Source organism: Microcaecilia unicolor, chromosome 1, assembly GCF_901765095.1.
Source record: "Microcaecilia unicolor chromosome 1, aMicUni1.1, whole genome shotgun sequence".
Taxonomy (NCBI): domain Eukaryota; kingdom Metazoa; phylum Chordata; class Amphibia; order Gymnophiona; family Siphonopidae; genus Microcaecilia; species Microcaecilia unicolor.
The window spans coordinates 227,695,384-227,710,972 of NC_044031.1; the positions used below are offsets into that span (position 1 = coordinate 227,695,384).

Genomic DNA, 15,589 nt, shown 5'->3' on the forward strand with positions numbered 1-15,589 from the left:
ATGCTGTGTTTCAGCGACTTTTACCTGATCTACTTGGAAGTACTTCACATCTGGAATTCTGAAGTTCAACTTTTTTTTAAAATTAAGACTCCTGAAGCAGGCCTTGTGGCCGAAACACAACATTGTGTCGAGTCTTTTATCAATAAATCTTTTGAACTTAAGATTGTCTCCCTTGTCTCTGGAACCCGTGGTCCATCACCCACTTTTTTCTGTTGTCTGTGCATCCTCGTGGAATCATAGAGTTCTCCGCTTCTGCGGATTTCTGTGGTACAGCTGTTTTCTCAAGCCACAGGTGGTCCTCCCCTATGCATTCTCAGTTTTCGCATGCACAAGGGTGGGCCAGCAGTGGCAGCATCTCAGGTACACTGCCACTGGCTTCAGAGCTTGGACAGTTCTGGCTGCCGGAGTGGCAAAGGAAGAGGAAATCTTTACCTGGAGGGACCTGGAAATCCCTGCCAGATCAGGTATTTATATTCAGGTGAGGGCAGGGAGAAAATTTGGTGTCCACCCACTTTCTGGTTCAACCCTGCACCGCCCCCCCCCCCCCCCCAAAAAAAAAAAAAATCAACCATCTGGTTATGCCACTGAACACAATACAAAGACATCTGAGATATTCATATCCCAAAGTTAACATATTCATGTTAATGAATTCAAAGTAAAACTTTTTTTCCACATTTGCTTTCTGGACATTTTATTTTTTTCATCATGTTGGTCCCAGTTTCTCTCTTCTGCTTTCATGCCTGTCTTCTGCTAATTCTCTTTGATGGGTACTGTCCATTTGTCCTTTTCTCCTCTCACCTGTCTTGTCCTATTCCCTCACTACACCTGTCTCTGACACATTGATCTGCTCCTTTCAGCTCTTTCTGCCTTTTTCACCTCCATCTTTTTTCACACTTCTTTTCTTTTTAACTTTTCAGCTATCAATTTTCCATCATCTTCTCTCATTCACTAGTTGTCCCATTTCCCATCTCACTCCTTCCCTAGCCTGCTATTCCCTTCCATCTCATTTACACCCCATTACCACATTGTTCCCTCTGTGTTCACTAACCACCCTCTCTTGGCTTCGTCCACATGGTTCCAGTATTTCCCCTCCCTCTTACTCCTGCCAGTATTGTAGACCAGTATCTACTCTCCTCCCTCATGACTTTGACATCTTGTCCCTTTTTCTCCATCCCCCATCATCTTCCTGTCCCATATCTCTTCCGTCTTCTCCCCCTCCCATGGTCCAGCATTGCTCCCTCTCTTTCTGCTGTTCCCGCCCACTCATTGTTCAGCATCTCTCGCCCCATCACCCCCAAGTCCAATGTATTTTTCTTCTCTTCCCTTCCTCCATTCCATTGTCTGCCATCTCTCTCCCCCTCCCTCCTCTTTGTTCCTGGGCCCATCACTTCTTTCTTCCCCTCCCTCTCCCCATTTACTTTAAAACAGCTCCAGGGGTCTCCCATGCTCTGCCATCTCTTCTTATCATCCCAATCTGGTCTCCCTTTCACCACCTCCGTCTACCTTACATCACATTTCTGTTCACAGGAGATTGCTGGCACAGCAGCAATTCTGATATGCTACCTGCGGCTGCTCCAGTGCTATCCGTCTGCCGTGTTCTGCCCGAGTGGAAACAGGAAGTTGCATCATAGGGGGGCAGAACATGGCAGAGGAACAGTATTGGCGCAGGTGCCAGCAACCTCCTGTGAACAAACTCAATGTTAAGGTAGATGGAGAAGGTGAGCTGTCCTGTTTGTCCCCTCCCCGCATGCCGGCCCAGGGTAAGACCTGGATCTTTTCTTATCCCACACAATATGCTTCAATGGCTTATATAGATATCAGTGCGATCTCATAGGAAGCCCTGCACACCATAAGTTTATAGGAGAGCTGTTACCTTTTACTTTCCTGTGAACAGAAACTCGATGTAAGGTAGATGTAGAAGGTGAACTGCCCTGTTTGTCACCTCCCTGCATGCCAGCCCTGGGTAAGGCCCTGGATCTTTTTCCATCCCACACAATATGCTTGAATAGCTTATAGGTATCAGTGCGATCTCATAGGAAGCCCTGCACACCATAAATTTATAGGAGAGCTGTTACCTTGTACTTTGATCTAATTGGCCCTTAAAAGGGTCTACCTGTGTGTATGTGTGTGATTTTTTTTTTGCCTTAAATGTGAGTGGAGTGTGGCATGTTTTTAAAGGGAAATGGGACTTGATATATCGCCTTTCTGTGGTTTTTTGCAACTACATTCAAAGTGGTTTACATATATACAGGTACTTATTTTGTAGCTGGGGCAATGGAGTGTTAAGTGACTTGCCCACAGTCACAAGAAGCTACAGTGGGAATCAAATCCAGTTCCCCAGGATCACAGTCCTCTGCACTAACCACTAGGCTACTCCTCCAAGAAAACATGTGTAGGCATGTCAAAGGCTATGTCAGCATTGGTAAACCATCAAAAATCTGCCTCCTGGAACATATGTAGAGTTGTGGTGTGTACTTCACTGCACACATTTACATCATACTCTACCAAAGCAGATTCCAGATGTGATAGCAGTCTTGAGCATTCTGTTTACCAGGTCTCTCTGAGGTTAAGAGCCCAATCCGAGACCACTTGTGTCCCATTTTTATTATTTTGAACAGACTCTGAGCTTTTGCAACAAAGACACCACCTAGACTCAACAAATGCCTATAATTGGATACAACTTCAACACTGCTTTGCTGGAGTTGTCTTTCATCAAAAATACTCTTTTAAGGAACCATCCGTATATTCTCTTGCTAGAACACTGATTAACAATGGACATGCGGCCTCTGCCCTCTATAAACTTATTCTATCTACAATATTGCCACACAACTCATCTCTTTGTTCAGTATGGGAAACAGATGTTGGTCTGTTCAGAACTCTGCTGCACATCTTATATTCCGCCAGAACCGATATACTCATATCACCCCTCTTCTCAGGTCACTTCACTGGCTTCCAATCCGATACCGCATTCAGTTCAAGCTTCTCCTTCTTACCTACAAATGTACTCAGTCTGCTGCCCCTCACTACCTCTCTACCCTCATCTCCCCTTATGTTCCCACCCGAAACCTCCGTTCACAGGACAAATCCCTCCTCTCAGTATCCTTCTCCACCACTGCCAACTCCAGGCTCCACCCATTCTGCCTCGCCTCACCCTATGCCTGGAACAACCTTCCTGAGCCCTTACGTCAAGCCCCCTCCCTGCCCATCTTCAAGTCTTTGCTTAAAGCCCACCTCTTCAATGCTGCCTTCGGCACCTAACTCTTACCTTCAGGATATCCAGACTGCCCCAATTTGACTGCCCCTATTGAACTGACTATTCATTTGTCCTTTAGATTGTAAGCTCTTTGAGCAGGGACTGTCCTTTTATGTTAAATTGTACAGCGCTGCGTAACCCTAGTAGTGCTTTAGAAATGTTGAGTAGTAGTTGTCATGTTTTAACTGTAAAGTTTGGAACTCATTTTGGTTGCATACAATGAGACCATTAGCTTCGGCTTCATCACAACAATCACTCTACTTTTTTTTATCAGACAACTACTTGGACCCCAAATAAGCTGAACAAAGCGGGACTATCTAATAGCAACAAATGTTGGCACTGTGGTATTACTCAGGGAACTCTGATGCATATGATATTTGAATGTAGTTTTGTTTGCTCTTTTTGGACACAGATATGGACTATTATTCAAGCTATTTTTCATTTAAATAATGATATCTCTTTATTCTCCGAGGACAAGCAGGCTGCTTGTTCTCACTGATGGGTGACGTCCACGGCAGCCCCTCCAATCGGAACACTTTCTAGCAAAGTCCTTTGCTAGTCCTCGCGCGCCGATGCGCACCGCACATGCACGGCCATCTTCCCGCCCGAACCGGCTCGTGCCGGCCAGTCTTCTTTTGTCCGCGCTCGGTACGGTCGTGTTTCGCCGTTCGTGCCCCAAAAAGTTGACCTCGTGCGTCGTTTATCGACTTTGTTCTTTAAAAAAAAAAAAAAAAAAAAGTGTGTCGGGAGGAGGCCTCTTGGTTTTCTCCCTTCCCGTACTTCAAGTTTTTTGCCCCGGTAAGTTTTCTTTTGTCGTCGGGGTAGGCCCTATTTAGGCCTCGGTCGAAGTTTTTCTTCTCCCTATTTTTGTGGTGCCATTTTCGCCATTTCGAGTTTTGATCTCGCCGGCGCGATTTTTCCGGCCATGACATCGAAGTCTTCCAGCGGCTTCAAGAAGTGCACCCAGTGCGCCCGGGTAATCTCGCTCACTGACAGGCACGCGTCGTGTCTTCAGTGTCTGGGGCTGGGCACCGACCTCAGGCCTGTAGTCTGTGTTCCCTTTTACAAAAGCGGACTCAGGTAGCGAGGTTAGCCCAGTGGAACATTTTGTTCTCGGGCTCTTCGTCGGCACCGGGAGTATCGACTGCCTCGACGTCGTCGGCGCCCGGACCTTCATCCTCGCCCCCGATTGCATCGAGTGCATCGAGGCATCGGCCCTCTGCATCGGGGCGACATCGGAAGGCTGCGTCGGTGTCGGTGGTATCGAGACCTCCTCGTCTGCTGATGTCGTCGGACGGAGGTGCTTCGTCTGGAGTGCAGGTGAGGGCTGTCCATTCCCCTGCTGGTGGCGGTGAGCCTTCGGGTGGGTCTCCCCCTACCCTGAGGGCTCCTGCGGTACAGCCCCCCCGAGACGACCCTCTTCGGCCTCGGCCCCGAGGAAGAGACGGCTGGATTCTACGTCCTCCTCGTCGGTGCCGGGAAGCTCCGGTGACGTGCTTCGCTCCAAAAAATCGAAGAAGCATCGTCACCGGTCCCCTTCCCGTGTCGGCACCGAGAGCTCTGGGTCGCCGAGGGAGTCGGCACCCAGTAAGCATCGGCACCGAGAGGACCGCTCGCCCTCTGTTCAAGAGGTGTCGATGCGCTCCCCTTTGGACAGCCCGGAACAGCCTCCACGCCCGGTACAGGTTCTGACATCGACTCCTGCATCGGCTTCCATGTCTTTTTCTACAGCCGCTCTGCACGAGAGCCTCCGGGCCGTTCTCCCAGAGATCCTGGGGGAGCTGTTGCGCCCTTCCCCTCCAGTACCGGGGGTGCTTGCGCCACCGGTACCGTCGAGCGAGGCGCCGGCTGGCCCATTGTCCGGGGCGAGGTCTCCGACATCGGTGCCGCTTGCGGTACCGGCTGCGGTAGCCTCCCAGGAAGGCTCCCCGACTACGTCGGCGGAGGGAGCTTCGCCGGTGCGGGCGAGGGAGTCTACCTCTCGACGCTCCCGCCGTGGCCGTGGTTCCACGGAGTCGAGCCGGGCACGGTTGCAGACACAGGTCCGTGAACTTGTGTCTGACACCGATGGTGAGGCCTCGTGGGAAGAGGAAGAAGACATCAGATATTTCTCTGACGAGGAGTCTGAGGGTCTTTCTTCCGATCCCACTCCCTCTCCTGAAAGACAGCTTTCTCCTCCTGAGAGCCTGTCTTTCGCTTCCTTTGTCCGGGAGATGTCTATGGCCATCCCCTTCCCGGTGGTTGTGGAGGACGAGCCCAGGGCTGAAATGTTTGAGCTCCTGGACTATCCTTCTCCACCTAAGGAAGCGTCCACAGTACCCATGCATCATGTCCTCAAAAAGACATTGCTGGCGAACTGGACCAAGCCTCTAAGTAATCCCCACATTCCCAAGAAGATCGAGTCCCAGTACCGGATCCATGGGGACCCAGAGCTGATGCGCACTCAGTTGCCTCATGACTCTGGAGTTGTGGATTTGGCCCTAAAGAAGGCCAAGAGTTCTAGAGAACATGCTTCGGCGCCCCCGGGCAAGGACTCTAGAACCTTGGACTCCTTTGGGAGGAAGGCCTACCATTCTTCTATGCTCGTGGCCAAGATTCAGTCCTACCAGCTCTACACGAGCATACACATGCGGAACAATGTGCGGCAGTTGGCGGGCTTGGTGGACAAGCTCCCCCCTGAGCAAGCCAGGCCTTTTCAGGAGGTGATCAGGCAGCTGAAGGCGTGCAGAAAATTCCTGGCCAGAGGGGTGTATGACACCTTTGATGTTGCGTCCAGGGCCGCTGCTCAAGGTGTGGTGATGCGCAGACTCTCATGGCTGCGTGCCTCCGACCTGGAGAATAGAATCCAGCAGCGGATTGCGGACTCGCCTTGCCATGCGGATAATATTTTTGGAGAAAAAGTCGAGCAGGTGGTAGAGCAGCTCCACCAGCGGGACACCGCATTCGACAAGTTCTCCCGCCGGCAGCCTTCAGCCTCTACCTCTACAGGTAGAAGATTTTTCGGGGGAAGGAAGACTGTTCCCTACGCTTCTGGCAAGCGTAGGTACAATCCTCCTTCTCGACAGCCTGCGGCCCAGGCTAAGCCCCAGCGCGCTCGCTCTCGTCAGCAGCGTGCGACTCAGCAAGGCCCCTCGGCTCCCCAGCAAAAGCAAGGGACGAGCTTTTGACTGGCTCCAGCAGAGCATAGCCGACATCCAAGTGTCAGTGCCGGGCGACCTGCCAGTCGGAGGGAGGTTGAAAGCTTTTCACCAAAGGTGGCCTCTCATAACCTCCAATCAGTGGGTTCTCCAAATAGTCCGGCAAGGATACACCCTCAATTTGGCCTCAAAACCTCCAAATTGTCCACCGGGAGCTCAGTCTTACAGCTTCCAGCACAAGCAGGTACTTGCAGAGGAACTCTCCGCCCTTCTCAGCGCCAATGCGGTCGAGCCCGTGCCATCCGGGCAAGAAGGGCTGGGATTCTATTCCAGGTACTTCCTTGTGGAAAAGAAAACCGGGGGGATGCGTCCCATCCTAGACCTAAGGGCCCTGAACAAATATCTGTTCAAAGAAAAGTTCAGGATGCTTTCCCTGGGCACCCTTCTCCCCATGATTCAGGAAAACGATTGGCTATGCTCTCTGGACTTGAAGGACGCCTACACGCACATCCCGATACTGCCAGCTCACAGACAGTATTTGCGATTTCAGCTGGGCACACGTCACTTCCAGTACTGTGTGCTACCCTTTGGGCTCGCCTCTGCGCCCAGAGTGTTCACCAAGTGCTTGGCTGTAGTAGCAGCGGCACTTTGCAGACTGGGGGTACACGTGTTCCCATATCTCGACGATTGGCTGGTGAAGAACACATCCGAGGCAGGAGCTACTGGGCTTTGTGATAAATTACCCAAAGTCCCATCTTCTCCCAGTGCAGAAACTCGAATTCATAGGAGCTCTGCTGGATTCTCGGACGGCTCGCGCCTATCTCCCAGAGGCGAGAGCCAACAACTTGTCCCTCGTCTCGCGGGTGCGAGCGTCCCAGCAGATCACAGCTCGGCAGATGTTGAGATTGCTGGGCCACATGGCCTCCACAGTTCATGTGACTCCCATGGCCCGCCTTCACATGAGATCTGCTCAATGGACCCTAGCTTCCCAGTGGTTTCAGGCTGCTGGGGATCTAGAAGACGTGATCCACCTGTCCACGAGTTTTCTCGAATCCCTGTATTGGTGGACAATTTGGTCCAATTTGACTCTGGGACGTCCTTTCCAAATTCCTCAGCCACAAAAAGTGCTGACCACGGATGCGTCTCTCCTGGGATGGGGAGCTCATGTCGATGGGCTTCACACCCAAGGAAGCTGGTCCCTCCAGGAACGCGATCTGCAGATCAATCTTCTGGAGTTACGAGCGATCTGGAACGCTCTGAAGGCTTTCAGAGATCGGCTGACCCACCAAATTATCCAATTTCAGACAGACAGCCAGGTTGCCATGTACTACGTCAACAAGCAGGGGGGCACCGGATCTCGCCCCCTGTGTCAGGAAGCCATCAGCATGTGGCTCTGGGCTCGCCGTCACGGCATGGTGCTCCAAGCCACATATCTGGCAGGCGTAAACAGCAGTCTGGCCGACAGATTGAGCAGGATTATGCAACCTCACGAGTGGTCGCTCAATTCCCGTGTAGTGCGACAGATCTTCCAGGTGTGGGGCACCCCCTTGGTAGACCTCTTCGCATCTCGAGCCAACCACAAAGTACCTCAGTTCTGTTCCAGGCTTCAGGCCCACGGCAGACTGGCATCGGATGCCTTCCTCCTGGACTGGGGGGAGGGTCTGCTGTATGCTTATCCTCCCATACCTCTGGTGGGGAAGACTTTGTTGAAACTCAAGCAAGACCAAGGCACCATGATTCTGATTGCTCCTTTTTGGTCGCGTCAGATCTGGTTCCCTCTTCTTCTGGAGTTGTCCTCCGAAGAACCGTGGAGATTGGAGTGTTTTCCGACCCTCATCACGCAGGATGAAGGGGCGCTTCTGCATCCCAACCTCCGGTCCCTGGCTCTCACGGCCTGGATGTTGAGAGCGTAGACTTTGCCTCTTTGGGTCTGTCAGAGGGTGTCTCCCGCATCTTGCTTCCTTCCAGGAAAGATTCCACTAAGAGGAGTTACTTCTTTCTATGGAGGAGGTTTGCCGTCTGGTGTGACAGCAAGGCCCTAGATCCTCATTCTTGTCTTACACAGACCCTGCTTGAATACCTTCTGCACTTGTCTGAGTCCGGTCTCAAGACCAACTCTGTAAGGGTTCACCTTAGTGCAATCAGTGCATACCATTACCGTGTGGAAGGTAAGCCGATCTCAGGACAGCCTTTAGTTGTTCGCTTCATGAGAGGTTTGCTTTTGTCAAAGCCCCCTGTCAAGCCTCCTACAGTGTCATGGGATCTCAATGTCGTTCTCACCCAGCTGATGAAACCTCCTTTTGAGCCACTGGATTCCTGCCATCTGAAGTACTTGACCTGGAAGGTCATTTTCTTGGTGGCAGTTACTTCAGCTCGTAGAGTCAGTGAGCTTCAGGCCCTGGTAGCCCAGGCCCCTTACACCAAATTTCATCATAACAGAGTAGTCCTCCGCAGTCACCTTAAGTTCTTGCCAAAGGTTGTGTCGGAGTTCCATCTGAACCAGTCAATTGTCTTGCCAACATTCTTTCCCCGTCCTCATTCCTGCCCTGCTGAACGTCAGCTGCACACATTGGACTGCAAAAGAGCATTGGCCTTCTATCTGGAGCGGACACAGCCCAACAGACAGTCCGCCCAATTGTTTGTTTCTTTTGATCCCAACAGGAGGGGAGTGGCTGTAGGGAAACGCACCATATCCAATTGGCTAGCAGATTGCATTTCCTTCACTTACGCCCAGGCTGGGCTGGCTCTTGAGGGTCATGTCACGGCTCATAATGTTAGAGCCATGGCAGCGTCGGTAGCCCACTTGAAGTCAGCCACTATTGAAGAGATTTGCAAAGCTGCGACGTGGTCATCTGTCCACACATTCACATCTCATTACTGCCTGCAGCAGGATACCCGACGCGACAGTCGGTTCGGGCAGTCAGTGCTTCAGAATCTGTTTGGGGTTTAGAATCCAACTCCACCCCCCTAGGCCCATGTTTGTTCTGTTCCAGGCTGCACTCTCAGTTAGTTGGTAAATTTTTTAGGTCAATCTCAGTTATGTCCTCGCCGTTGCGAGGCCCAATTGACCATGGTTGTTGTTTTGAGTGAGCCTGGGGGCTAGGGATACCCCATCAGTGAGAACAAGCAGCCTGCTTGTCCTCGGAGAAAGCGAATGCTACATACCTGTAGAAGGTATTCTCCGAGGACAGCAGGCTGATTGTTCTCACAAACCCGCCCGCCTCCCCGTTGGAGTTGTGTCTTCCCTTCTCTTTGTCTTGCTACATATGAGACTGGCCGGCACGAGCCGGTTCGGGCGGGAAGACGGCCGCGCATGCGCGGTGTGCATCGGCGCGCGAGGACTAGCAAAGGACTTTGCTAGAAAGTGTTCCGATTGGAGGGGCTGCCGTGGACGTCACCCATCAGTGAGAACAATCAGCCTGCTGTCCTCGGAGAATACCTTCTACAGGTATGTAGCATTCGCTTTGTGGTATTTAAATCACATTCTCCTCATGTAACTTTGTCTGCTAATCATACTAGACTTTTTGATGCTCTTCTCACTATAGCACTGTCTATAATATTGGCTAATTGGAAGTCAGCTAAATTGCTGAACGTACATTTTTGGTGAAACTCGGTTCTGCAGCATCAAAAGCTGGAAATGACTTTGGCAGAGAAGTATGGTATACCTCACATTAAGAAGAAATTATGGTCTCCTGTTGATGTTTATTTATTATATTTGTATCCCGCACTTTCCCACTAAAAGCAGGCTCAATTCGGCTTACATAGTAATAGATAACACAGAATTTTGTTATGTAAAGTAGGAAATTAAATATAACATAATAATAGGATGGATGGGTAGTAATAGGATGGATAGGTAGGTAGAGACAGGTGATAGAGAGAGGAAGGTAAGGTGGGAGATAGAATCTGGGTCAATGTCGTTTTCTCTTCAGTATATGTAAGGTAGATGGGTTCAAGAGATTAATATGGGTCTTTTGGGTAGGCTTGTTTGAATAAATGGGTTTTTAGTGCTTTTCTAAATGGTAGGTGGTCATGGATTGCTCGGATAGGTCTAGGGAGAGCGTTCCATAGACGGCTGCCCAGGAAGGAGAAATTGGATCCATAATAAGTTTTGTACTTGAGACCTTTACAGCTGGGGTAGTGCAGGTTGAGGTACTTTCGTGAGGATACAGACATGTTTCTTGCTGGAAGGTCGACCAGATTTATCATATAGTTCGGAGATTCTCCGTGTATTATCTTGTGGATTAAAGTCTGGGCTTTGAAATTGATACGTTCTTTGATTGGGAGCCAGTGCAGTCTTGCACGGAGAAGAGTTGCACTCTCAAAACGTGATCTGCCAAAGATGAGTCTTGCTGCTGTATTTTGGGCGGTCTGAGGTTTTTTTAGGATATAGGCTTTGCAGCCTAAGAAAATACTGTTGCAATAATCAGCATGGGTAAGTACCGTGGATTGCAATAAATTCTGGAATGTTTTCTGGGGTAGATATGGTTTTACGTGTTTCAATATCCACATCATTGTGAACATTTTCTTTGTGGTGGATGTGGTGTGATTGTCGAGGGAGAGGTGGCGGTCTAGTGTTTATTTACAAAGTAAGATTTCTTGACTGTAGGTCACTAACTATACTATGGAATATTCATTTTTTTTCTTTTTTTATGATATTTTGTTCTTTGATTGCATTATTAAGCTGATTGGTGCAGTGTTTTGACTACTGGTTTATTTTTCTCTCTTTTCCTCCTTTGAGGAATTGATTCCTTGTTCTTTTCCTCCTTTGTGTAATGTTCTATTATTGAAAATTTTCAATAAAATATCTGTTAAAAAAATAAATTCACCTTGTTCATTGTTAGTTCTATCCTCCATTTTTGGTTTGAAGAAAACCTTTAGCTGTGAAATCCTTTTGTGTAACTTCAATGAACTACCTGTTTTTTTTTTTTCAGAAACAGTTGCTTACCTGTAATAACTGTTTTCTGAAGGCAACAGTTTACAAATCCCACGTCCTTTAGCTTACTTTTTTTACTTAGAAAATTGAGGCAAGATGTGCAGCCTCAGAAACTCCGGAGATGCTTTGGGGGTATTCAAATCCTGGAAAAGTATTCTGTTTTAATGTTGATTGACATACCTCATCTATGTGACTTGTAAGCTTCTGTCTTCATGATTAAGTAAATGATTTCATACTGGAATTCTTATTTTCTTTACAGTGAGACTGATGAGAATTGTAAAAAACATCTTGGCAGAGTGCTTTCTATTTGGGAAGAAAGGGCAGTTTATGAAAGTGATGTGCTGGAACAGCTGAGGCAGGCTCTGTGTAAGTATTTTGTGCTGTTCTGTTAGCTTTAAATTGTACTTGATTCTCATTCTTAATTCATTCTTTTCTCTCTTACTGAAGTTGGCGAAAAGAGAGCAAAAAAGCGCACATATGAACAAGTCAAAATTGAGGAAGATGATGACTGTTCGGCTCGAAGCTCCCCAGGTGAACCTCCCCAGGTATTGAGTTTGAACAGGTTCCTGTGTATGCTTTTCTAGGTTATATGATTTGTATTGTGCATATTAGATGTATACAACACTATACAGATAGCCTTTGCTTCTTAGTGCTTACAGTTGTCTTAAGACATACAAATAAAACAAGATAAGTTTCCTTAGAGTTCATATAAGAAAGTTAGTGGGATGGGCAGATGTTCATGTTCTTAACAAGAAGTTGGAATATTGTTGTACTTGGAGATCAAAATTGTTTGCTTCTAGACTAAATCTATTTTATTACCTTTTTTTCGCAATGCCATATATGCTGGAAACAAATGGGGAAATTCTTTCCATCTCCTGTGTGTGTGTGTGTGTGTGTGTGTGTATTGTGCACACATCTCTAGTCTCTTTTTGTCTCTGTGTATATGTAAGTGATCTGGAGAAAAGATGAGCGGAAAGGATTAATTGAAAGGTGTAATTCCTTAATTGCTGTTTTACTGTGAATCAGAGTTTGTATGGTGCAGCTGTTGAAATAGAAATGAAGCTGCCCCCCAAATGGGATAAGCAATTCAATCCCCCACATCATGGTGAAACTTAATTTCTACACCTCATCACTTCTTTGTAAGTGACTGGAGCCACCTTCCAGTACTTCGCCACCATAACTTTCCCATCCTATCCAGAGTCTCTGCTACTAGTTACCCTGGAGAGACATTTGTGTGCAGGTTCACTCACAGGACTGGAGATGTGCAGATAGTTTTTTAAACTCTGAAAAATTCTCAGACAGACATGTTAGGCATTCTAGCTTCCAAACATGAATGTACATATCAGTAGAATCCAGAAAAGACAGTTGCCAATCTTAATCTCCTGATAGGAGTCCCCTAACCTTTGTTAGTGTGTTAATATCTCTTGTAATGGGCAGGCCACTAGGAACCAATAATTTGACTGCAGAACAATTCAAAGTTTCACAGTAGAAAGAACAACAAGAAATGAATTGTACGAGGGTTATTTGAAAAGTAATGCATCTACCTCCATAACTTTTGTTTAAATGAAGATATTGTAATAAATAATGCTTGAAACTTGCTCTTTTATTACGTGTATTTACTTTTCTACTTAGTCATAAATGTTCGCCACATGTTTCTGCCAACAATTAACAAGTTTTTGAAAGCCATTGTGGAAGAACTGCATATCGTCTCTTCAGCCAGTTGCTCACAGTCTTTTCCACCTCTTCCCTTGAGTCCAACAGATGCCCCTGAAGTTGCTCCTTCAATTTTGGAAAAAGATGAAAATCGTATCATGCTAAGTCTGGGGCTGTATGGTGTGCATGGGGTAAGAATGTAAGAGCCATCTCTGCAATTGCCTCTGTGGTGATTCATGCTGTGTGAGGCCTAGCATTTCATGTTGCAACAAAATTTCCATCCTGTGCATACAAACGCTTCTAAATCTTTTAAAATTTTCAGGGTTGCAATATAATATTTGGAGTGATCCTCTGATTGTCCTTTATGAATTTGTCAACCTTTCTCATGTGAGACTTGTCCAAAGAATGGTCAGTGCATGCTTCCATTTCAAAAACAATAGCAAAACAGCTTCTTCACACACACTATTCTCACTAACAGAGAATTGAACATAGGTAGCGTGCCGGTGCTGTCATCCGTTGATGAATTATGGAGGTGGAGGCATTACATTTCATACAACCCTTATATGTATTGGACTAATTTAAAATGCAGTACATCACAACTAGGGAATTTTGTAAGCCCGGGGGTGGGGGGGCAGTTGCAGGGATAGTTTTAGTGGGTTTGGAACAGGTTGCAGGGTGATGTGTCAGTTGAGACTAGTATGGGGACAGTTGCAGGGAACAGTTTATGAGGTGATGGTGCAGTTGCAATGGGGTAGTTTGGGGGATAGCAATTTGCAGGTTGCTAGGCAGTTGCAGAATGGGTGGTTTTTTTGAGGGATGAGGGTGGGGGATCAGTTGCAGGGAAGGTGGTATGGGGGATGGGGAAATTGCAGAAGGGTAGTTTTTTGAGGTGGGGTAGTTTTTTTGAGGTGGAGCAGTTTTTGCAGGATGGTGGTGCAGTTGTAGTGTTAAGAGATGAGGACAGGTACAGGCAGTGTGAATTAGGAATTGCATAACTGTTTCACTGTTTGTAAGTTTCTATGCTACTGAAGCTGGAACTCTTACCACAGAAATATATTGTGCCATCTTTTTTTTTTTTTTAAGGAGCTTATTTTTCTGGAACCCCTGATCTAATGAGTCACATATTTGAACTGTCTTTTTTTATTGGTTTTTCTCACAAGACAAATTTCATCCTATTCTGTTAAATTTTCAGAGTTATTTTGCCCCTAGACAGACTGCCGTTTTCCGTTGGGTTGGGAATAGTGAAACAATTAGGGAAAGCATGCATATCATGGTTCAGGGCATTCTTTTCAACCCTTCTGCATGTAAAATAGGTTTGTGTATGTGGAAGGGGAGGTGTGACAGGTTTACATATTTGTACATGTGTGTTTGTGTGTTGGTATATATGGGTGTTCTGTGTGACTATGATCAGGAGAGGAGATGAGAGGGAACAGTAGTTTGAAAGGAGCAGTTCTTTAATCCCTTTGTTAGTAAATCAGTGTGTGTATACTGTAGCTTTTGGAAATGCTTTTCCCACAGAAATGAAGTGTGACATTTTTTTGGAGGGAGTTCATTACATTCTGCCTACAACCAGATAGAGAAATGTTAACTTTGGAACACAGAAACTTCTCCAGATCACCAGCTACCTTCTCTGCGACTAGAGTTGCCCTCCAGTCCTTTGTCCCTACTGTCTTCCCTTTGGTTTGATCCTACTTAGTTTCTTCTGCTAATTACAATGGAAGCCAATAGGGTAGGCTTCTCACACGATGATGTTGGGGAGACTAGAGCAGGGCTTGACCAATCCTAAGTGCTTGGTTGCCATGGATCCTAGAAATGTCTTCCTGGCGCCCAGCTCCTAATATATTTTTTCTCTTCTACAGTGCTGCTTCAAACTGCTTCTCTCAGCCCTGCACAGCAATCAGGCTCTGCATATACTTTGAGCCACTTGGTACAGGGGGTTCGTGAAGTCTCACGGGACTTGAAACAGCTAGACTTCCCCAACTTCCTGCACCATGCAGCTCAAGTATCTGCAGAGCCTGATCACCGTGCAGGACAGAGAGAAAGCAGTTTGAGGCGACAAGGGGCATGACAGACTATTGGGGGGGGGGGGGGGGTATGAGAAACAAACTGATGGGGGGTCCAGCATATGGTGATAGGTGAAACAGAGGCAATGGCCTTTTTGCTTCACCTGTCTAGAGGGTGCTGCCACACAGCTGACAGCATGCTTTGGGAAGAGAGACAATTAAGTTTACAGTTAATTAGTAGAGGCATCTTAATGAACTGATTTACTAAAGTTTCTTTGCCCATAGGCAAAAAAATAGGGGGAAAATATTAGTTAAGTCAATTTATAAAGTAGCTACTGCTAATCTGAGAAGAGATTCCACCACCCCACCCCAATTTTCACAGGGGACAATGTTAGAAGGGTGGGAAAAGAGAAGCAAGAAATGTCTTAGATGCTGGTTCCTAAGTTTTTGGCCTGGCTTAGGTTTAATGACAATTTGTCAAGGCCTAGACTAGAGAACTGCAGATGGAGGTTGTAAACTCAGCTGCTAATTCTGTAAGAGCAAAAAAAGGGACAATAGGGAAGGATTCCTTCACTATCTACCAGCTGCCTCCCTAGTAGCTCTGTTACTG

The 15,589-nt window shown here is 47.3% G+C and overlaps 1 protein-coding gene across 1 annotated transcript in view; it reads left to right on the forward strand.

Moving 5' to 3' along the window:
- The window catches only part of RPRD1A (regulation of nuclear pre-mRNA domain containing 1A), a 308,972-nt gene that overhangs the window by 139,610 nt on the left and 153,773 nt on the right, over window positions 1–15,589 (forward strand). Inside the window, 2 exon segments of the mRNA XM_030204599.1 lie at window positions 11,583–11,689; window positions 11,771–11,868. Coding sequence (XP_030060459.1) covers window positions 11,583–11,689; window positions 11,771–11,868 — 205 coding nt within the window.